The 23,942-nt window shown below is 40.6% G+C and overlaps 1 protein-coding gene across 4 annotated transcripts in view; it reads left to right on the top strand.

Annotated features, from left to right (window-relative positions):
* Window positions 1-1,077: 1,077 nt before the first annotated feature.
* Window positions 1,078-23,942, top strand: part of LOC111872240 — a 103,054-nt gene continuing 80,189 nt past the window's right edge. The window contains exons 1-6 of one of the 4 annotated variants that reach the window (XM_033754623.1): window positions 1,175-1,266; window positions 1,363-1,632; window positions 3,560-3,832; window positions 9,786-10,001; window positions 16,056-16,160; window positions 20,202-20,348. In XM_033754623.1, the coding sequence (XP_033610514.1) occupies window positions 1,432-1,632; window positions 3,560-3,832; window positions 9,786-10,001; window positions 16,056-16,160; window positions 20,202-20,348 (942 nt within the window). In that variant the 5' untranslated portion in view covers window positions 1,175-1,266; window positions 1,363-1,431. Of the gene's footprint in view, window positions 1,633-3,559; window positions 3,833-9,785; window positions 10,002-16,055; window positions 16,161-20,201; window positions 20,349-23,942 lie in introns of all 4 variants that reach the window. The other 3 variants (XM_033754622.1, XM_033754621.1, XM_033754624.1) reach the window with 3 other exon arrangements.

Here is a 23,942-nt window from a genome sequence, read left to right as displayed (position 1 = left end):
GTTTTCATTCAATGTGCTTACAACTGGTGAATTTACCAATGGATTCAGCTCAGTTGATTGTCATTGTGCAAGAATATGAAGAATTGTACAATTTGAGACACCCTGAATATTTCTGTTCCTCTGCCAGCAAGCAACTTGTTACTACAACTTCTTCCTCACTATCCATAACTGTTCACGATAATCAATAAACAAATTTCAAAGAATAGTCAAGAAGATGAACTTCACTTAACGATGTTACGCTATGAACTGAGCATTTCTTGAAGGCAAGACCACCTGTCGGAAATGCGGATGCTCCGAATCTGGTGTGCGCAGTCGCACAAAAAATTCCGATCCGTCCGATCCGTGCCGTCCGTCCGATGACGGCAGATGTACGCCTACCTTAACTCGCCTCGTGGCGTACGAAATCAAGTAAGTCACTTACTCTGTTTCGTGAAAGAAACTCAAAGTTTTACCTCAACGAACCAGCCAACCCCGACTAGTCGTGAGGGCAGCTCCTCCCCCGTTGATTCGTACTGCGTGCAGAAACAGAATTTTGACAAACTCAACTAAATCGTTCCAAAAATATGATTTAGTGGCTAGCGATGTTACTAGCGCCGAATCCAAGAGATAAAAGAACACCTCCATATGCCCGCATATGACGGCCTTACCGCGATGACCAGTAGACATTAGAGAGGGGGAAGGGAAAGTAACACGTGATGGGACGTCGGCAAAGATATCGATAGGAAAGAGAGAGAGAGAGCCGGGCTCGTGCAATGGTGTTCGGAGAGCAGGGAAGAGTTCGTAGACCAAAGATCTTGGCGGAGAAGAACCGTTGCACGGTTCACAACCCTATGGGCCTTCACGGCCTGGTACAGTGATAGCTTTACTTTAATTACAGGCGGAAGTTACATAAAGAGAGTACTCATCAGGTAGTTCAAAAGGAAGAATTGTCGATAACATGTTATATGTGTGTGAAATATACACTTGACGAAAGGTCAAGCATATTCATAAAAGACAGACCCATCATTTCGTCAGAGAGGATGTTACATAAGGACTAGTACCACAAGAGTTAAGTTGAAAAAATTAATCTCTGGTCATGGGCCTCATGGGTCCTGACCGGTCCTGACGCCAAGACGAATTGATAGGCTGTAAACCACCAGCGGCTAAGTAGCAGTTATGAGTTGTTGAGTTGTTGAGTTGTATGGATAAAAGCGTGCAATACATAATCGCTAGATCCAAGACTGGAGTGAAATTATTTGTCGTGTCACATACGGCCAACACACGACAGTATATTTTGAAGGAACAAGTTGTGATTGTTGTGAAAGTATGCTAGCCCATGATATGGTTCAAATGTCAACTGTAGTAATGATTTGTGAATTTCAGATTGGAGGTAATGCTGTACCTGACAGTGGTCCTGATGGAGATGCAAAACCCAGTGCAAGTTCAGATTGCATGGACAGTATGGAGACTGATATCAACTTCCTGAAGGACGTGATCAAGCCACAGTATGGGCGAGCTCTTTACTCTGGGAGGAGAAGAGGTAGACCTAGGGGTCGTGGCTCAAGGGGCCGTGGTCGCAGCAGTTCTGCACAACATGTTTTGAATAAGGACAGAGACCTGGAGCAGAGCTCTGAGGATAGCAGCACTGTGCAGGTAAGATAATTATGTTGTAATGATGATAATGAAAGCGGCTAGAATAAAATACGCTAGTTAGTAGTGTCAGATTTTGTAGCTTCTGTTATCATTAGAATAACTGAAGCAAGCAAATGAGATGGATAGTGCATATAGTATGGATGGAGAAAATAATAGATCCATTCATATTGTAGTTACGTGAACCTTAAGTGCAATGAAGAGTCATACTGGAGGGTGGCATTAGCCTTTGTTACTTTTTATTATTATCATCATCAACGTCAAGCTGATGCCCTCTAGTTTGATCTTTCTAATGCTTTTGACCTCATCCCTCATAATATGCTCTTGCATAAATTAAGCTCCTTTGGATTCTCTGATGCTTATGTTAGCTGGTTTCGCAGTTACTTAGCCAACAGACAATGTCAGGTTCGCTTTTCTGGGACACTCTCCCTTCCTTTTCATGTAACGTCCAGAGTGCCGCAAGGCTCTGTTCTGGGGCCTTTTCTTTTCAACGTATTTATAAATGACCTGTGTGACTCCGTTAACTATTGTAAATTTCTAATTTTTGCCAATGATCTAAAAATTCTCCGCGTTATTAACATGATTGCCTCTTACTTCAATCTGACATTAATTCCATAAGTGACTGTGTACTGCCAACTCCAAAAAAACTTAATATTGCTAAAACGTGTGTTGTATCATACACCAGAAAACAAATTTTCTGAGCTACGCGTATCAGCTTTGTCATGCTATCATTACACGCACCAGCAGTATTAAGGACCTGGGTGTTTTCTTTGATTCAAAGTTACATTTTCACACACATGTTAATTACATATTTTCTGAATGCATAAAGCTTTTAGACCTTATTCACTCCATTACCTACAGGTTTTCCTCCATGGAGAGTCTGTATGTACTATATTTTACTTTAGTCAGGTCCAAGTTGGAATATGCCTCGATAGTTTGGAGAGAAATTAAGTCTGCAATCTTTACATAAACGGAAACATCACCTTGATGCACTTTTTCTTGTTCAGGTCTTTCGTGGTCTTAAATCCTGCACTTCTCTTTTGGAAAATGTTAGCCTTCATGTTCCTCCCAGCAATCTTAGGGACTTCTCATTGTTTGGTGTTTGTCCCTGTAATAAACACTGTCCTTCTGCTCAGTGCACATAAATAAACACGAATTGAATTGAATTGAATTGAATTATTATTATTATTTTCTTTTTAACTGCAATTGGGTACTCACCTGGTGGCAGTAAAGGAATTTAGGAGTGAAATCTCTTGTTACCACTATGCTGGTGGCCTATTTGTAAATTGGTGGTAACGGTGTTTATATCGGTACAATGCTATGCTGGTCCTACATGGGCCCACAGAATCCATGAAGGCACTTTCACCTCAGTGAGACGTAGGGACGATAAGGGTTAAAGTATTGTGGCATGTTATAGGTAGGAATATCCGTAGCAACAAGCGTTCATTGCGTAACAGCACTCGGTAAACATCCCTCCCTGCTAGGCTGTGACGTCACGCAACAGGGGAGCCCATGCAGCGACTGTTGCTAAGCAATCAGTGAACACGTTTTCTGTGTGGTCAGGGCTGAAGTTACATAATGAGAGTACTCGTCAATGTTGATTCAGTATTCCGGCGAAGTCTAGCAGTTATGAGTTGTTGAGTTGTATCAAGTGAATGGAATCAAGACAGTTGAAGGCTGGAAATGACTACAGCAAGAGAAGTAATTGGGACAATGAAATTGAGAATTATGTAAGTAAGTAAGTAAGTGTGGATAAAAGTGTGCAATAAATAATCACTAGATCCAAGACTGGAGTGAAGTTATTTGTCGTGTCGCATATGGCCAGCACGCGACAGTATATTTTATAGGAACAAATTGTGATGGTTGTGAAAGTATGCTGTCTCATGATATAGTTCAAATGTCAACTCTTGTAATGATTTGTGAATTTCAGATTGGAGCGAATGCTGTATCTTTTAGAGTACCTGATGGAGATGCAAAACCCAGTGCAAGTTCAGATTGCATGGACAGTATGGAGACTGATATCAACTTCCTGAAGGACGTGATCAAGCCACAGTATGGGCGAGCTCTTTACTCTGGGAGGAGAAGAGGGAGGAGACCTAGGGGTCATGGCTCAAGGGGCTGTGGTCGCAGCAGTTCTGCACAACATGTTTTGAATAAGGACAGAGACCTGGAGCAGAGCTCTGAGGATAGCAGCACTGTGCAGGTAAGATCATTATGTTGTAATGATGGTAATGAAAGCGAATAGAATAAAATACACCAGTTAGTAGTGTCAGAGTTTGTAGCTTCTGTTATCGTTAGAATAACTGAAGCAAGCAAATGAGATGGATAGTGCCTATAGTGTGGATGAAGAAAATAATAGATCCATTCAAATTTACGTTATGTGTACCTTATGAGTATGAGTATGAGTATGAGGGGTGAGCCATAAAACTGGCCCTAGCACTGCAGCCTTGAATGGGCTATTGTGCTTCCCGTTTGGATTAACACTTTATTAATCCTACACTTCGAATGAAATGTGGGAATTTGTTTATGAGGGCATCATAAAAGTCACTTGGTTCCATGAAGAATTGACCCAGGTGGCGATATCTTAAATAAGCTATAGCCTCACAATCACATAAGATGTATCTGGCTGATTCATCTTGTAAGCACCTCTCACAAGTTGGATCCTCTGTCAGTCCCAGTTTGGAAAGGTGTCCTTTTAGGTGGCAGTGTCCAGTAAATAATCCTACCACCCATCTGAGTTGATCTCTGTTTAATTTTAACGGGTCCCTCGATCTTTTGGCAGAGGGTCCTGATATAAATCCTTTTGCCTGTTTGAGTCCAGTTATGGAATCCCAGTGTTTTTTTGTGATTTATGTTAGTCCATTCCCTGATAGCTTTCTTGGCAACTCCAATTGAGATACCGCAAGCTGGTTCAGGTACTATGAACGGCTGTTCAAATCCTGTTCTTGCCAGTTGATCTGCGGTTTCATTCTCCACAATACCCTCATGACATGGCACGCATATCAGTTGTACTCTGTTATGTCTGGCCAGTTGTATGAGGGATTGGTGGCAGTCCCAAACCAATTTTGAAGTGATTTGGTGTGTACCAAGTGCTTTAATTGCAGCTTGACTGTCTGATAGAATATAGATGTTCCTATTTCTGTAGTCCCTATCTAAATTCTCAACTGTGCATGCCTTAATAGCATACAGCTCTGCCTGGAATACTGTTGTGTACTGACCAAGGCTGAAGGTATGCTTCAGCCTCGTTCCATCACAATACAAACCAGTTCCAATGCCTTTAGTTGTCCCGGAACCATCTGTATACCAGATTAGTCCCCCCTTTCTATCAGGTTTAAACCCTTCTTTCCATTCCCTTCTATCAGGAAATCTGATCGTGAAGGGTGTATCATAAACATGTTTCAGTAGCATTTTATCAGATCCCATCTGTAGGATGGGTTCTCTTTCATGTCCTGAGTCATGTATGCGTGTCCAAAACCTTCGGATTTAGGTCTCCATTGATCATTGCAACATAATCTGTAATTTCCTAACTTGGCCTCTGCTTCCATCTGCAAATGCAGTGGAGGGAGTCCTAGTAGGATTTCCATTGCAGCTGTTGGAACTGTTCTCATTGCTCCCGTAATTCCCAAGCAGGCTGTCGTATGCAATTTGCTAAGTTCTGCCTGACTTGTCCTGAGTTTAACTCTAGGCCACCATATAGTGGTGGCATAGTTGATTATGGGTCTTACCACTGCATTGTATATCCAGTATACCACCTTTGGTGTCAGTCCCCTTTGTGAACCTTAAGCACAATGAAGAGTCATATACTGGAGGGTGGCATTAGCCTTTGTTATTTTTTTATTATTATTATTTTCTTTTTTTACTGCAGTACATAACGAGAGTACTCGTCAATGTTGATTCAGTATTCAGTTGAAGTCTAGCAGTTATGAGTTGTTGAGCTGTATCAAGTAAATGGAATCAAGACAGTTGAACGCAGGAGAAGTAATTGGGACAATGAAATTGTGAATTTTATAAGTAAGTAAGTGTAGATAAAAGTGTGCGATAAATAATCGCTAGATCCAAAACTCGAGTGAAGTTATTTGTCGCATCACATACAGCCAACACTCGACAACTGGTGTCAGAAATGGTTATGAACTTAGACACGCCACAGTTTGGTCGGAGTTCATTGACTGAAGGGATTATTGGACTGAAAACTGAAGTGTGTATTTGCAACGTTGTCCTACAAAAATGGAAGCACAGCAGATAATGGAATTCTTGCTGAAAGAACTGAGGACCAACAAAGAAGAAATGCTGGCAAAATTGGATGCCAACCAAGAAAAGGCGAAGGCCAATAGGGATATCGATCGGGAGGAAAAGCAAGCCAGTCAAAGAGAACTAAAAGAAATGATGAAAATGATGACCGCCAGGCTAGAAGAGACTGACCCCAGCCACAAGACAGTGGTCTGCCAAGAGATGGAGGCATGCCCGGAAGAGAAGAAGCCAGCCTCAGTGCACACGAAACCTGAGGTTGGGAGAAACTGCACCAGGGCCATGGCTGAGCGAGCAATCCAGAAGTGAAGCCCAATAGATCAAACACTTCTGGGAAACGGAGGAACACTGAAGAAAATCTTATATGAGATCTCTGGTTCGAAAATCACGAAACAAATGCACAAGGCTTCCAGCGGATTACATAGAAACATGGATTGGACCTTGTGGAGGGGTCGACCCCCTCCAAAATGGAAAAAGAAGAAGCATGAAACAGAGGAGGAGCCGTAAACATAGAAGCACCGGCCTCCCAAGCGAGAGTGAATTGAAGAGAGAGAGAATAAAAAATAATTTGGGTGATTGCTATACATCAGGATGTCCTAGCACTTTAGCAGTGAACCACTCGGGATGAGCTGGCCTTAAGGAGGAAGCTGAGCTCTTCACTGTGGGAGGAAAAGAGGTAGACTTAGGGGTCATGGCTCAAGGGGCTGTAGTCACAGTAGTTCTGCACACCAAGTTCTGCAGAAGGAATGAGAATTGGAGCAGAGATCAGAAGATGGCAGCGTTTTGAAGGTAGAATCAGGTTATAACAATGATAGTGAATAGAAAAGGAAAATTGCAGAAACAGGGAAGCCTTTTAGAAGTATGCGTATCTCTGCCAGGTTGTGCTACAGTGTGTGTGTGAGATGTTTGTACCAGTGACTTTATAGCTCAGTTCACCTTGTTACGTGGGCAGTAATATATAGTTATATAATTTTCTAGGCATGTTTGTATTTGTCTGTCTGTCTGTCTGTGTGTGTGTGTGTGCATGTTAGTCTGTAGCATATATATGCACATGCTTGTGTGTGTATTCATGTTTCCAAACTTTTTATTCAAACAGGGTCCATTACAGAATTGTAAGGAATATTTCAGTGGTAATTTACTCAACTGGAAGTCCCTTCTTCAGATGTAGCACATCACTGGATCACAGAATGGCTCAAATAATCCCGTAACTTGTAAGATGCCACCAGGCTGACATTGTTTGTTTCACATGCCTGAAAATGTGTGAATGTCCATCAGTCACATTTGAAGCAGGTCAGATGTAAACACACTTAAGCTTTATGTATGTCTTGCAGAAGTGTAGGGCATGGAAAACTTGTGGTTCAGAAAGATGGTGCTAAGGCCCAAGTGGCAAGAATTGACAGTTTGTTTCCTCAGCAGATGGTATGTCCTCACATCATCATTCACCAAATCTGACTGCTCTCAACTTCTTTTCATTGGGAACACTAATAAGTGAGGTGTGTTGTCATGAGCCAGAAGATAATAGGTGAACTAAAAGTGAGAATCTGTGAGAGAACATTTCCAGAAGAAACACTTTGCAAAATCAGGCAGAGGTTCTAAGTTAGTGTGTGTGTTCACATTCAGCACATTGCTTGTCAATTAAAGCATGTGTTTTCCATAAAGAAATTGTCAGAAATACAGAAATAGTTTATGTTCAAAATGAAGTACTTTGCTTTTGTAAAACATTATTTCATTTTAGAAACACTTCACTCTTTCTGCCAGGCTCTCTACAGTAATTAGGAGCTTTTAAATATTTCTGCCTGTTTTCACACTGTAGACAGTCTGTGAATTCAGAAGGGCAAGGTCAAATAAATGAAAAATCAAATTCTTTAACTGCTTCAGTGATTTTCTTATGCATTCTGTGAAGGTGATCATTATATCAGACCTGTCTATCGTGCCAATGTGTTTATCGTATTCTACAGGGAGTATTTTAATTGGCTTGACAAATTCACGGCTCTGCACTTTGCAACAACCAGTGTGCTGCATGCTGTGGGACGTATGTGAGTTTTGTCAATGACTCAGCATGCTTGACAACTGATAATGTTTGGAATGGAGGAATATAATTGACTTGTAAACCATGTGCCCCTGCCTTTGATGGAGTGCTTTCAGAATGAACTTTATTGCATTAAGAATAATGATGTGTTGGTTAATTCTTGGGTTGTTAAATGATGTTTCAGATGAGAACAAATGATACAGTCATGAAATCATGAATTTGAGGCAACAGTAGATGTCATGGCGGTACTAAAATATTGGATTTAGATATTGAATCCTTGCATTCATAACATTCTTTATACAGGATATGTATTTGTCCGAACATGTGATCACCAGAAGCATTGTAAAACTGTGGTCAGGCAGTGTTTCAGAAAGAGTGGAACTGTGTGGTGTGCAGAATGCATTACAAGTTACCTATATCACTGGTGAAAATCAGATTTTTTTTTTCAGTAAAATAAAAAAAAAAAAGTAAAGCTATCCCTGTAACAGACCGCGAAGGCCCATAGGGTTGTGAGACATTAAGGGTCCCACATTACCTTGACAATCGGCTCAAAGATGGCGGTAAGGTTGTCAGCCTTACGCGCCGGCCGCACTTCACTCCCCAGGAAAATTATTTAATTAATTCCTGGTACTCATTTCTGTTAGAGGCTGAGTAAACCCCAGGGCCTAGTGAAGCCAGAAGGATTAGGTCACTTTAAATAATTTTTCACTAATTTTGTAATGCATTGGCCCCCTCTGCAGTTTAGTGGTCAGAGTGCCAGGCTACAGAGCCAGAGGTCCAGGTTCGAGTCCTAGCACTACCAGATTCTCTGAGAAGTAGTGGGTCTGGAATGGGCTCCACTCACCCTCATGAGGATAATTGAGGAGCTATTTCAAGGAAATAGTGGCTCCAGTCTAGAAACGCAAAATTAACAGTTGTGAGGATTTGTTGCACAGAACACACGACACACTCTATCTGCTGAGGATTTGTTGCACAGAACACACAACACACACTATCTGCTTAAGTTGGCTCCTACTTCGCTGACAAGCAGCGGTCGCTTGGTGGGTATAGTTCACTTGCAGACTAAAACCACGGAGTTTTTCTTCTCACCCGTTCATGAAAGATGTCAAACCTGGTTAACTGTCTGACCTTTGGGCACCCAATCATTGTAAACAGTCCCTCAGGCATCGAAAAAATGACCATCATTGCTTTGAATTTCAACTTGCTCTTCCATGCTTTTTTTTTTCCTTGGTGACCTGGGTCTCTTCCAATGCATTGATTGGTCCTTAGTTTCCGGGTCATACTGAAAAAAACTATGATTCATCACAAGTGATTACATTTCCCAAAAAATTTGGATCGTCTTCGGTGCTTTGAAGGATGTCAGCAGAAATGTTCATTCAAGTTTCCTTTTGCTCAAGAGTGAGAATTCTCAGCACCATCTTTGAGCACTCTTCTTTCATGCTATAATGTTCATGTAAAATCTGTCAAACACTTTCTTTATCAATGTTAGCTAATTCAGCAACTGCTTGAGTGCTCAGGCAATGACTCTTTCGAACAATTCCACCGACTTTTTTAATGTTAGCATCTGTTCTTTATGTGTAAGGCCAACCAGGATGCAGATCATCTTTGATTTCCCCCCTCCCCACTTTAAATCTTTTGAACCATTCAGAAAGATAGGCACTCATCACCATAAACTTCCATCAACAAACTGTACATTTCTGTGTGTATACTGCATAAGGATATTCAGATTTTGGTTACATGAACCTTATTTCGCTTAAAGAGTATGTTTTGAGAAATTCAGTTCTTCCTTACCTCACCAGATGGTGTTTGTAGCCACCTGTTATGGTTTCTTGAATGTATGCAGATCATTTACTCTTCATTACCTTTCCATGGCATGCCACAGACCGCCTTAGACACCATGGAGGAAGAGGACAGCCTTATGGATGAAGAAAGTCAACAGTATGGTCGAGGTGTTCATTCTGGAAGAAGAAGAGGGAGATCTAGGGGCCGGGGCCGGGGCCGGGTCTCAAGGGGCTATGGCCGTGTCAATTTTGGATACAGAATTCTGCGAAGGGAGAAAGTGTTGGAGCAGAGTTCTGATGTTAATGACCTTGTTAAGGTAAGATCACAGTACTTATTGATGATAATAGTGTTGAATAGCTTCAGGCTTTGTTGGAAATCGTGAAATGGGAACACAAAGAAATTGTACATTCTGAGATTTTAATTGCCTCAATATGTGAAGATCACATTCTTCTAGACTGTGACCTAGTTGTCTTGCAAAATCTACTGATGTATTCAGTTATTCAGTATTGAGGGGGTGGGTTTCCCCATGCACCGCGACCAGTACTGATCTATTGTGCATCCCCCTTTTAATTTCTGCCATCTCCATACCCTACCGGTACTGGTGCTTACTATCAGGCCCCCTCTGCCAGCGAGGTTCCAACCTTCTACTGGCAGTGGTATCTAATAGTTAGTCCCTTTCTGTCAGAGAGGTCCCCCCCTCCTCTGGCAGTGGTACCTAATACTTCCCCCATCTACCGGAGGCATTGGAAACTCTTTTGGGCGGGAAACTTTTGGCCAAATTTTGCTCAGAGGTCTCCTAGAGACATGAGGTTCTTTTACATGCCGTAAATCTATGACACGGGACCCACGGGTTAAAGTCCCTCCTGGAGGACTTGTTCCCTGAATTTTTCTGCCCTTAAAAATTCCACGACCTCCGCTGGGTTTGAACCCATGTACCTTGAGTCATGAGGTGGGAATCTACTGATGTATGGAAGGAACATACTGCCTCTGTCTTCAGGGTTGAAGAGTAAGATGAGCAAGCACATATCCTAACCTAACTTGCATGCTCAGCTTACTGTTTTAACCTGAAGATGGAAATAGTATGTTTCTCCAAAACATCAGTTAACATGCATGGTTTCACATCCCTGATCATCTCATCAAACTATACATCGACAGTAGAGAACTGCCACGAGCTAGGTAACGATACATATAGTGCCTCTTCCTAGCATCTCTTGAGTGATAAGTGAACATAATGTCAGGGGTATCTGAAACCTGTTATGGGTAGATATGGACAGATTGCCATAACTTTTCTGAGTCCCACAGACGTTCCCATACAATAGCTTAAGAATTCTGTACCGTCAGTAATGGAACCATGGAATCAATATCCAGGTTGAGACATCTGGCAGACAGTGGAACAGCTGCATTAGTAAATGCTGAAGGAGACGTGGACTGAAGTGATGGTTCTGATGATAAAGAAGAGGACGCATATAATGTTAGTGATCAAGATGATGACATTGACACTTCTGGGGCATGTGTTGGTGCAGATACATGTGGCTGGCAAGACACAGTGAAGCATCTTGCAAGAAGGGACATGTATGTGAGAGTTAGTGAACCTCAAGGCAGTGCACACTGTGAGACTGATACCATGGACATTTTTGGAACCATTTTTAGCCAGGAATTTGTTGGACATATTGCAGCAGGAGTGAAACCAGTTGTTGAAGATGAAATTTCCTGGCTCTGTTCATGCTATTTGGCATTGTTCAAACACCAAGCCTTATGATGTGCTTTCATATATTAATGTAGTTGCAGTGCACATATGTGGTTGTCAGCTGGAAGCAATATATGACTCAGTAATTTTCTTGATCGTTTGAATCAATTTGCAGGTTCTTACATTTCACAGACAGCAGCACCAAAAAGAATTACAAAGGTTCCCCCCCCCCCCCCAGATTGTTCAAAATCATTCCTGTCTTGGACCATTTAAATTCCAAATTCCTTTCCTAATCACAGTATTTCAGCAGATGAGTTAACTAACCATGTGGAGAGGATGCCTTTCTTTCAAGCAATACCTCCCATGAAACACCTCACATTTTGTGTAAGATCCTGTGAACTGTGTAAGTCTAGTGCTGTTCGTATGTAGTCATTCATTGTGTACACAAGGAAGGATACAATAACACAGTCCCCTCTGATCCACAGTGACATGCATAAAAGGACCTCCACAGTACTGAGGTCAGTAGATCCCATCTTTCACAGGGAGTATATTGTCAAGGATTTAGGGGTGTGACTATAGACAGGGTATGGATTGGATATTTGGATTTGTTACCTCTTGTGTACACCACTTGGAATGAACTTTACAGATCACTGACACACACGGACTAATGTTTTCAGTCTGTTACAGTCTCAAGTAGCCGTTTCCTGGCAATGGATTTAACACAGGGACTATAATAGTCTCACTGAATTACACACTCTAAATATCACACATGAAGTCTTTTCATAGCCAAAATCTTTCAACTAACTCTTTTCTTCACAGTCTCCCGTACAGAACTCCTCTCAACTGACTGGGGTCCCAGGTTTCTGGCCATCTCACACCAACCTCCTAGTCTTCTCTTCACATGCTAACTATCAACTGACAACTGAAAACTGAACTCGCTCACTCACCAACCAGCTACTTCATGTCACTTCACTCAGTTGAACTATTGACGCCTCAAATGCCAGAACTTGACTGATCCTGATTATAACATTTCATCACAAACCACATAGAAAACACCGTTTCCATTGTTATAATGCAGCAGAACCTCAACCAAGTATTATGTTTTTGGACATTATCCATCATCTTGTCTATATCTAAAAACCATCCTGTTTATTTTTCAAAACACAACATTTCAGAGACTGGATTCTGTCTCCTCCTCCAGGTAAAACCTACTCAGTTGGGCCTAAAAGATAGAGCTAGTCCCTATCTGCTTTGAAAGATAAACAGGGTGGTTAGTGTCCAAAAACATAATACACTCAACTCTTGATTATCTGGGATAATGGTGGGGATGGAAATCACGATTAATCGAAAATCTGGATAAGACAAATTTTATTAAAAGTAGTACTGTAATAGTGTACCTTCATAATATTATAGGCCTACCTGTATTTAAATTTATTCAACCTCATTTTTATTTCATCTCATGGCCTATTTAATAATTTTTTACATTACACTGAAGTATGAATTAGTTATTTCAATCACAGTGTTCAAAAACATCCAACACTTTTTATGAATATTCACACTTAACACTTAAAAAAAAATTAATATTGTCATTTGCTTTTTCGTGGCATTTTCCTTTTTAGGGATATTCGTGCNACTGGGGCAGTGTATCTGTCCTTGAAACTTTCCACAAATCCTTGCAGTCTTTCACCCCTACCCTAGAACATTGTGTTAGCATAACGGGACCAAAGAAAGCAGAGCTCGGTTCACACTACTGCGAAAATAGTGTTACAACTCACCATGTGAAACAAAAGTGAATGAATATTAAACAACATATAAGCCTCAAAAAAGCCTCAGTAGCCCCGGTTAAGCTGCAAACCGGTTTATCCACCCCCGGATAATTGAGAGTTGAGTGTACTTGTATCAATGTACCATCATCACAAACTTTTAGATCTTAAATACCTCAACCGTTGCATGCATATGCTTTGCCATGGGAACCATTTACTGAACAGTTGCCTAGCAATAGCCCAGGTATTTTTTGACATCTTTACCTTCCATTGCTTAGAAAGAGGTGTTTGTTTTTCAACCTATTGCATAACAATAGCTGTGCTCATCACTTTCAAGGTCTCTGCCCAGCAGCAGTTCTCTACACCACAATATAATTTGGACATACAACTTCTTTGATTCACCAGTTCTGAATTCTGAAAGCTGTTAATGACTGAATGTGCCAGGACTCCATATCCAAACAGGAAGAAGGCACCTTCAAAAGTAAAAGAGAGAAACCTGAAGAGAAATGAATGTACTGTGCAGTATGGTGGACATTGTCTGTCAACAGCTGGAGTAATAAGAAGACCATAGCAATGGTATCTGCATTCACAGTGTTGAAACAAGACTAGTCACCACAAACCAAGCTCAGCAAGTACAAAAACAGAACTGTTTCACCTCTTCCCCATAGAAAGAAAGGAAACAAATAAAAGAATGAAATCTCTGTAGACTAATGTGAATGCAGTGACAATATACAGACAGAATGTGGATAGAGAGATGGAACATTCAAAATTTAGAGCTAGTTTAGTGCAGGAGGGGTTAAAGTATTCTAAAGAGCAACACAAAGTGATGAGATCTGAAGCAGATGACGTCACAGTAGCAAGGCTAACAAAGTAACATTCCTCAAGTGAATTACCTCAAACAGAAAGGAAATCAAAACCCATAAAACAGTGTGTTGTAACAAACACAGGAGCAGTGTATCATTGCCCAAGATGTGAAGTGGCCTTGGATGTGGACAATCATTTTGATGTATGTCATAGCAAGAAGATTTTTCTGAGGTAAATGTGACAGCAACTTTTCAATTTATTTCACTAATATTAGAACTTTTCATAACAAAACTAATAAAAATAATGTTGGTTCCAATTATATAATGCAAACATTGGTGAGGAAATGACTGGAAAACTATTGTCAATGTTGTAGCAAGAAGTCAAGAGTGTGAATTAGCAAGAGCATTATAATTACTGGTAGTTATGAGTTGTGAAGTTCAGTAAATCCAATTAAATCGAAACTCTATGTATAGTCACTGACAGGTGACATTACCTTTAGCAGCTTATTAGCCAGTCAGTAAAATTAATTAATTATCTCCAGATTTGCATCACACCAATATGTGACATCATCCCATCAGAGGGTACTGAACTAAAGTTTTTCAGTATTTTCATGTCACATGTACCCTTCCTCTGAAAGAAGAACATGTCAGTTCATTCAGCATTTTGCAATTGAGGATAGACTAATACTGCATGTGGGTTCCACCATTCTGTTCTATTGCAGTACATTTCAGAATGTAACATATTGTCACGTGTTGAGTGTTTGTAACGCGACACATAACTTCATGCCGTCTTGGATCTAGCGAATTTATTGAACACTCACTCTTACACTTACACTTACACAATTCACAATTTCACAATTACTGCCATCTGCAGTATCACAATTACTTCTCCTGCTGTAGTCACTTCCATTCACTCGATACAATTCAATGACAACTCGTAGCTGAATCCTCGTAACTCTAGTACTCTGGTAACTGGCTCTGTCTCGTAACTCTCTCTCTGAAGGCTGGAAACCGACTACTAATGCTCAGCTAACTCCGGCAAATGCTAGACTACAACTGAACTCCTTAGGCATTCCAGTTACTCTTATACATCCTCAGTCGGACAGAGGAAAATGCACCTTGCTTCACTGGTTCGTATTCGCCGTGTTTACAGAGACGTTGCTGGGTAACGCTGCCGATTGCCTAGCAATACTCTCTGCATGGACTCCCCTGTTGCATGATGTCACAGCCTAGCGGGGAGGGTTGTTTACCGAGCTGTGTGTAGTGATGGAAGGAGTGGAGGTATGTGACGTCACTCATGGAAGCGCAGAGTTCGCATGACCCCTACTTCCTGTTGCACCATCCACATTAAAATATATATGGATCACTGCAGCATACATGTTAAAAAACTGACTAAAGCAGTTCCCCCAGTAACAAGTAGGTCTCTTTTGCACTGTGAAACTAAGGCATGTGTACATTGAGTTTTCATTATTAATCTCTCTGAACCCAGCTGCTTTCCAGAGCACCTACTATCAGGATTCATCAAGCAGTCACTGCCCGTGATTTACTCTTATGCAGGAATTGTATCCTAACTGGACCATGACTATTTATGAACATTTGTCTCATTTTTATGCTATATAACCTGCAATTGATACGCAGGTAAAATTGTCCCTGATTTTAACACCACACCATGAAGACAACATATGGGCAAGTGGATGTATGGATCTGTATTTCTTGACCTTGGCATTAGTTGGATGTGAATGGTCAGCGTCATGCACCGGCCGCTTTACCCCCCAGAAAAAGAGTCCCCCCACAACCAGACTGGAAGACATGGAGAGGAGAAAACTCATCCCCTTACTGGGACCCAAACTCCGACCCCTTTATCATTGAGCCTCTAGTCAGTTTCTGTACCGGCTGTGCCATTCTGACTCCCCCTACAATTTATATAGCAGTCATTAATTATTCTTCATTACAAATTGAGCAGGACAGTGATTTTTTTTTCTGAGATTGAATTCTGGAAAAATTCTTTTGAAAAGTATATAACTCAGAAATCATGGGTAGATTACTGTAGAAAAAATTGTGTTTCTTATATAAAAAGGAGTTTTACTGGTTGCTGATTCTGCTGTTTTGTTGGACAGGTAAACTGTTATAAATGCAGTGAAGAGATGCAGAAGAGGTACTTTGAGCGACACAACAGAATCAAACATTGTGGGCTTGCCTGGATTGAAGGAGGTGACCCAATAGTAAGTTATGTTGCAACCTTTATAATGTTTCCAGAACCAACAGGTCCTCAGATTGAACTGGATAAGAATGAAGTAAGCCATTGTTTAACTCTTGAGCTATCAGGGCTGTAGCCTGAACTGAGGGCAGAAGTGATCATTCTGTGGGTTTCATGTGGTAGCAGGATATATAATAACAAAAAGTCCCAGAATTGCAGTAGCCTGTATTTGTTGTTGTTGTTGCTGCAGAGGAACCTTGATTTATGAGAGTTTATAGAAAGTGCTCATTCTAAAGGATACTTGTAATATCCAGAAATGGTTTGAATATGCATGGGCAGGCCTGTCATTCATCATGGAATTATGTATCATACAGTATGGCCCTAAAGTGTAAATAATAATGTTGGTAGATTCTAAAGGGTCCTGTTCTGATGGTGTATAATACTCAGAATTAATGGTTTTTTGGACTTTGTCCATCATACAGTATTCTAGAAACTAGAGAACAGCGTTTCAGAAACCGGATCTGTTTTCGTCCTCAGGTGAGAGGTGGAGACACCTGCTCTGTTGGGTCCCTTAGAAAGATCTAACCTCAATCTCTGGACAGTGATAGAAATTAGCTCCTTCTAAGGGACCCAGCAGAGTATGTGTCCCCCCCTCCCCCCTCACTTGAAAGGGAGACAGATCCAGTTTCTGAAACATTGAGTTCTCTAGATTCTAGAATACCAGATGATGGACAAAGTCCAAAAACTCAGTAAGTGTTGGTGCAGCATAATTTCTTTTCTTTTCTTTGCAGTGCTCAACACAGGTATGTGAAAGTAACAGAAAATAATTTCAGTGGTTCATTATTTTTAGCACTCTCTGAAATGAAGAGTTTTATATATATATATATACTAGCTGTGCCCGGCCACACCTTGCTGTGGCTCAGTCTGCCCGTTCTTCCCCAGTGTTATTTGAAATTACTTGACGCATTGCTTCTGCTCCGCGAGTACGACGACCTAAGCTTGTTCTTCTGCGAGGCATTATTTGGATGAAGTAAAGCAGAACGATTGCACTGAAGAAGAAGAAAGAAAGTTATAACAAAAGCATATGAAATTGCAAAACATTAAAAAAGGAAAGAACACGAACTGGAAAACGAAGAAACAAAAAAAATAAAAAATACTGATGAAATATTTCAATTCAAACGCAGATCAATCGACACAGCTCAATCCCACCACCAAATGCACTGGAAAATAAGGAAAACAGTTAAGAAAACGAATTGAAAAACAATGAAAAATAAACTATACTCACGAAATGAATGCTATGGTAAACGACGCAGCCCAATTCCAACGCAATGTCACACAAAATAATTAAATCAAAATGAAAATAAATCGAAACTGTTTATATTCGGCGGTGGCTATCCCAAGACTGACTCCTTCGGCGGTAACCTCCAGACTCTCTTCCGTATTCCTCGCCATCTGCCCCGAGACTCAGGATCTCTGCTGTGATTTCACTCGGAATCTCTTGTGATACTTGTGACCTCGTGATACTCGAGACACTCGTGATACTGAACAGTCGCCGGAGCTACACTCTCTTATACATATAGCCAGTGGTCGGACGGGATAGGGAATACCTTATCGAAGAGTTAATTTCATCTGTTGCTTAGGAAATTCTAGCACAGAACACCTTGTAGAAGTGTTTGGTTTCATCCGTTGTTACGCAGCGGAACCTCTTATACTCTCATCTCCGGGGAAATGCGTTTGTTGTTTTGGCAATTCCTATGCAACGGCCCACTGTTATTGCGTTTCCATGGAAGTATACTTTCCGGTTTCATCCGTTGTTATACAACGGTCTGTTCTAGTGATACTATGGAAGTGACTCCTGGATTCCGAACATGTGACATGTTTTTACCTGTTTTTACCTGTCACAGGCGTGACATCTATATAATAGGTACATAAAAAAACGCGCATATTCGAATGCAAAGTTGTGTCAAAATTTCAAAGCAATTGGTGAAGAACTTACAGAGATTTTCGATCAGAGACAAACGAACATTTACATTTTTATCTATATAGATATATATATAACTGATGTAGCTACTTCTGCTCACAACCGAACACTCACTAGGTGGCATGCTATACTAGCAGCACCCAATTGGTCACAAGTCCCATCAACATTCTTCTAATGATTTATTGCATGTTCATGCATATGAGTAACTCATATCCAGCTGGTGTAACAGGCCAACAAAGGATGCAGGTTAAATCTCACTGATAAAGTAAAAGTAAAGCTGTCCCTGTACCCGGCCGTGAAGGCCCATAGTGTTGTGAGACGTTGAGGGTCTCACATTATGTAGACAATCGGCTCAACGATGGGGGTACGGTTGTCAGCCTTATGTGCCGGCTGCCCTTTACTCCCCAGGAAAATTATTTAATTAATTCCTGGTACTCATTGCTGTTAGAGGCTGAGTCAACTCCAGAGCCATAGTGCAGCCAGAAGGATTAGGTCAATTGAAAAGAATCCAATGACCTCATCGGGACTTGAACCCATGACCTTCCAGCTTGTAGCTTGAATATATGCATAATGTTGTGAGTCATTCTTAACACCATTAATAAAATACACTTGCTTTTTTTACTTTTGTGTATGGTTTTGAAACAGCCATTATACCTAACTGCCCAACTTTAAACCACATATGGTAGTGGCACATAAAGCATACATCAACCCATAACTGTGTAATTTTCAAACTAATAATATTAACTCTTTGACTGGCGCGAAGGGTATTTAAATCCCACCCCTGTCCTGGCAGGCCCTTTAAACCTTATGTCGCTAAAATGCATGTTGTTACTTTTTCCTAAACAACTTCAACAAAAATTGGTTTTTAGAAACGAAATTTTTAGGAACTAATTAAAATACAATATTTTATGCAATAAATGCTTTTCCACACCTCTTTATTTGTTTTTCTTCGTGTGATAAACATTGAAACATGAAAGTTTGCAGAGAGCCACACCACAGCCTGCACACATGATACTTGTTTCTTTTCTAACCTTGTAATTAGCACTCACGCGACACTTTCTCAGGGCACCATTCTTCTTATTGTTACTGTTAGGAACATGGACCATTTTGTGAATTTTCAAGCCACCCTCTAGACGATTTGCTGGCTCTTTCACTGGTGGTCTTTTCAAGGTCGAGGGCGGAGGCGTGACTGCACTCTAGTCTGACCCAATAGATTCGTCATCCACTTCATTCCTTGACTTTTCTCCCTCTCCACACTGTTTGTTTGGTTCAGTCATTTTTCTACACAGTCCAATATAAAATCTTTGAATCTGTAATTTCTCTTCTTGTATTTTTCGTTTGTTGTGTTCTTTTTGAATAGAATGAAACTATTCAACCGCAAAGACATGTTTTGTCCAAACCATGGGTGTGAAATANTTGGGGTGGGGGTACAATATCTCCGTACGTTCATGAGATGGGCGTGTCAGGCACCGCACTCGTGGTAGGTAAATGTTCATGATTACTGTCTTGTGGATCATTGCCTATCACTGTATTATTGTCACTATCAACTTAATCCAATTCAGGAATCATTATTTCATCGCCACTATCATCATCAGAAAAAATCTCGTTCACAACATTTTCCAGCTGGTCTGTAGGAAAACGAAGACACTTGCTGCAAGAAGCTATGGTGAAACTGAATGAATGTGAAATATTTTCTGACCTTTACCTTCTCAGAGGGTTCTGACAGTAATATAGACCCCCACAAAGTTTACAAGGGTTCTTTACAAACATGCACAAAAGCTATCATAAATATGTCTTTGGTTGATGAGTGCCAAGAGAGCAAAGAAGGGACGAGATTGTCAAAGCGTTAAAACACGCCAACGCCAGGGAACGGCTGGCATCATCCGGGCGTTAAAACACGCCCGCGCCAGTCAAAGAGTTAAGTTTAAATAACTTACCATTCTCATATTGAAAATAACTCTGTTACATACATGGATAGGATATGTAACATCTTAGCTCCAGCAGATGCTCCTGTTACTGCCAGTGGAAGGAAAAGTTATGAAAATGCTGAATGGTACCTAAAGAATAATGTGACTTTTATTACAGGATTTTAATGATGAGAAGCTGTTGATACGGATCCTGACAAGAATCCGCCACACCAAAAAGTTTCTGATCTGCGAGGATTGTGGTACCAGCAAGCGGAGCGTGGTGGGCTTCATCAGTCATTTACAGTGCTGCCGGAAGTCTGATGCGGTGGGTACTAGCTCTGGCCCTTTTGACACATTACTCACTTCACCTCTTGGAATTGTCCTTTTTCTCACAGCAAGGAAAATCCGTTTCTCCTGTATTCAGCCTTCAGATCTCCGTGCAATCCTTCCATGTATATAAAAAAAGCAGCGTAATGCTGGGATGAAAATCTTAAATAATGCAATTTCAGGTTACTATAGCAACAAATTGTCAATCATTAACATTTTGCATGATCATAAGTTATGTGCAGTGAAACATGGATCTTATGTTTGAGAAAGGACCATTTAAAATGAAACTGAAATGAAGTAAATCACAATTTATTGAAATTAGAGACAGTTAATACTGTATTGCATTAAAAAAGCAATCCATTTCACTCCTTTTACATGTATATTAAAGTAAGTTGCAGCCACTTTGCTTTCTGCCGAACCCTGTACACCTCACTCTCAGTACCAGTGAGGACAGCTGTCATGTTATCATCGACATGCTGTGTTGATGCCCTCCAGTGCAATTAGAAATGTTGCTAGAGGTTCACTTTTTCCACCGTCATCTTCCACATCCTAAGACTCATGAACTTCTCATCCTTCATTTATTCTAAGTTCTACACCTCACACATTACAGTGTCATTAACACAGGATACATATTCTTGAAATGTTACACCTTCTTTCAGCTGACCCCAGTCATCTTCAGCTATGTTGAGTTCTGTTGCATCTTTATCATCATTTGTGTGATTTAAATTGAATCCACATTTCTGAAAAGAGTTCACCATTGTCATATGTGTGATTCTGCAATGGAATGTTGTGAATCCAAAACATTTACCTTTGTGACTGTTGCGTCATGAAGCAACTTGTGATGATAGACCTGGTCTCCTAAGGTGCTTGTATTCATGTGTGCATAACCCTTGTCAAGTGGTGGGAGAAGGCTGGATGTGGAGGAACAGGTTTTCTTCAGATCATTACCAGCATATGTACTTCAAGGCATTGTGAATTAAATGCCAGTGTATTTCAATGGAGGAAATACAGGAGACTGAGGAATGAATTGAAAAGAGCCAGGACAGGGCCAAAAAGGAATATCTTGAGACGATATGTAATGAGATTATAGAATTTCAAAGAACAGGACGTTATGATTTAATGTACATGAAGGCCAAAGAACTAGGATGGAAAGAGAATCATGGGATTCAAAATGTTGGCATCGAAGACTCCTAGGGGAATAGAATAGTAGATCAGAGGAAAGTGCTGAAAATTTGGGAAAAGTATATTACAGAACTATATGATCGACCTAATTGGCCAGAAACCTTAGAAGTTGAACCGGAAGAAGAAGTAGATACAGACGGGAAAGGACCATATATTTTACAAAGTGAGGTGGAAAAAGCTATCAAGGAAATTAGGAAGGGAAAGGCTGCAGGAGATAATGATGTACCTGGAGATGTGCTCAAGTTACTTGGGGAAGGTGGTTTGAAAACACTGACAAAACTAATGAACACCATATATGAAAGTGGAGAGTTGCCCAAGGACTTTACAGAAGTTACAATGATTGCCTTAAAGAAAAAGACAAAAGCTACAAAATGCAGCGACCATCGCACAATAAGTCTTATTGCACATACAGCAAAGATAATAGCAAAGATACTTAAAAGAAGAATTGAAAGGAAAATAGAGGATGTACTTGGAGAAGATCAGTTTGGATTTAGAAGAGGAAAAGGAACCAGGGATGCAATTGGGATGATGAGAATTATAGCGGAACGAACTTTGGAGATGGATGAAGAACTGTCTGTTTGCTTCATAGACTGGCAGAAGGCATTTGGTGGTGGTGGTGGCGGCGGTGGTGGCAGTGGCGGTGGCGGTGGCGGCGGCGGCAGCGGCGGCGGTGTATTTCAATGTGTCATTCAGTTACACAGTAGATGACGTAGATGCAAAATCTGCCATCATGAGAACATCAGGCAGTGTAAATACACAAGTTACTCTAATGTGAACTGAGTTGGCAGACAGCATGAAATTACCACTGTATATGGTAATGAACTGAAAGCATGGTGTCTAAGGTGCATATGGGGCTGGTAATCATGCATGAGACCAATGGATAAGTGGTAAATGGGTTCTGGTTGCAAATTGCCTGGAACAGGATACCATGAGCGTTGTTGAGGAAAGAAGGAATGCTCATGCTGGATGCATCTGGAATGGCATATATGTGATTCATGCAATGTATACTGACTGTGTAGTCATACCAAGAGGGATGACTCTGTAATTACACATTCTACAGAATACGTCTTTAACGATCATTTGAAATAGTTGGACTCCAACTGGATCTTGATAGAGGACTATGTTGTGACACCAGCTAGGACAGTAAAGGAGCCATTTGAAAACCATTGTGCCAGTGAATGAAGACATTGGCATCAGATCTATACAGAAGTGATGGTTAGGAGATTTAGAAGCTGTTGTATATCTGATGAAATGAGTGATCATGGGAGTGTGAGCATAGGAACTGTTAAGACACTGATGCTCAGGTGGGTGATGATAATAGTGATAAGTCGCTGGTGTATGTGAAGAAAGGATAGTGACTTAAAAAGGAAACTGACTGAATAAATTTGATATGTAACATAGTTTATAATGTTTATTTCCTCTCACATGTTAGTACCAAGATTTTTACAGTAATTCATAAACTTATATTTTTTGTCTGTGCTGATATGATTGTAGTGCAGGATTATCTTCCATTCAGGCAAATACAGTAGTACATTTATTGCATTGTGGAAAAGTGACTGATGTTATAACTTATCACACTGGAAAGACTGGTTGGCCAGAGAAAATTCCCGGTCTCATAGTTCTCGAAATCTTTCCAAATTCTTGTCTCAAACTGAAACCAGCAAGAAATAAGTGTGATTCAGGTAATAAGCAGAGCAGAACCTCAAATCTTACATAAGAAAGTCATTTTCGCACACACCTACTTTGTAGTTTGATAATTATAAGACAGTATGTTGCCACATGATGACTAAACTATGGGTTCCAGTTGGTAATTGTATTTACTGGACCCCAGTTCCTCTTATCTACAAATGATTAAACAACTGACAAGTATTCTATTATACCACTCTTGCATGATTTCTTGTTGGCTCTGTCAACACAGACCTATTGCTAAGTCATGAGCTCTCTCATCACAGATTCTCCCTAATGCATTGGGGCCTACTTCCTCTGCTGGCTCACTGGCTCTCTGTATGTTGCCCTGTTGCAAATCAACAAGAAAACACTTTCTCCAACAGTTCACCCATTCATGATACGTATGTAATGGCCGTCTTGTAGTGCACTCAATTTCATATGTCACTTCTTACTACAGCGCTTGCAGCCAAAAAGGAAGGACACATCACAGACACAGTACACACAGAAACGACTCCCATAGTGGACAAACCATACTATATGCGAGTTCGAATTTAGACATATAGATGAATAATCTTAACAAGTTTTAGTATATACAAATTTTATTATAGTTGATGAATAATGTATTTTCTAAATAATTTTATGAAAGACACAAGATAGCAAACAGTGTAATAGCTTAGCGTAAATAACAAACCTGAAGATGGCACTATGTTGCTGAAATATGTAGTAAGAAGTGACATATGAA

Source organism: Cryptotermes secundus, unplaced genomic scaffold (genome assembly GCF_002891405.2).
Source record: "Cryptotermes secundus unplaced genomic scaffold, Csec_1.0 scaffold860, whole genome shotgun sequence".
NCBI classification, from domain to species: domain Eukaryota; kingdom Metazoa; phylum Arthropoda; class Insecta; order Blattodea; family Kalotermitidae; genus Cryptotermes; species Cryptotermes secundus.
Note: the sequence above shows the minus strand (reverse complement) of the source record. Positions and strands in the feature narration are given on the sequence as shown.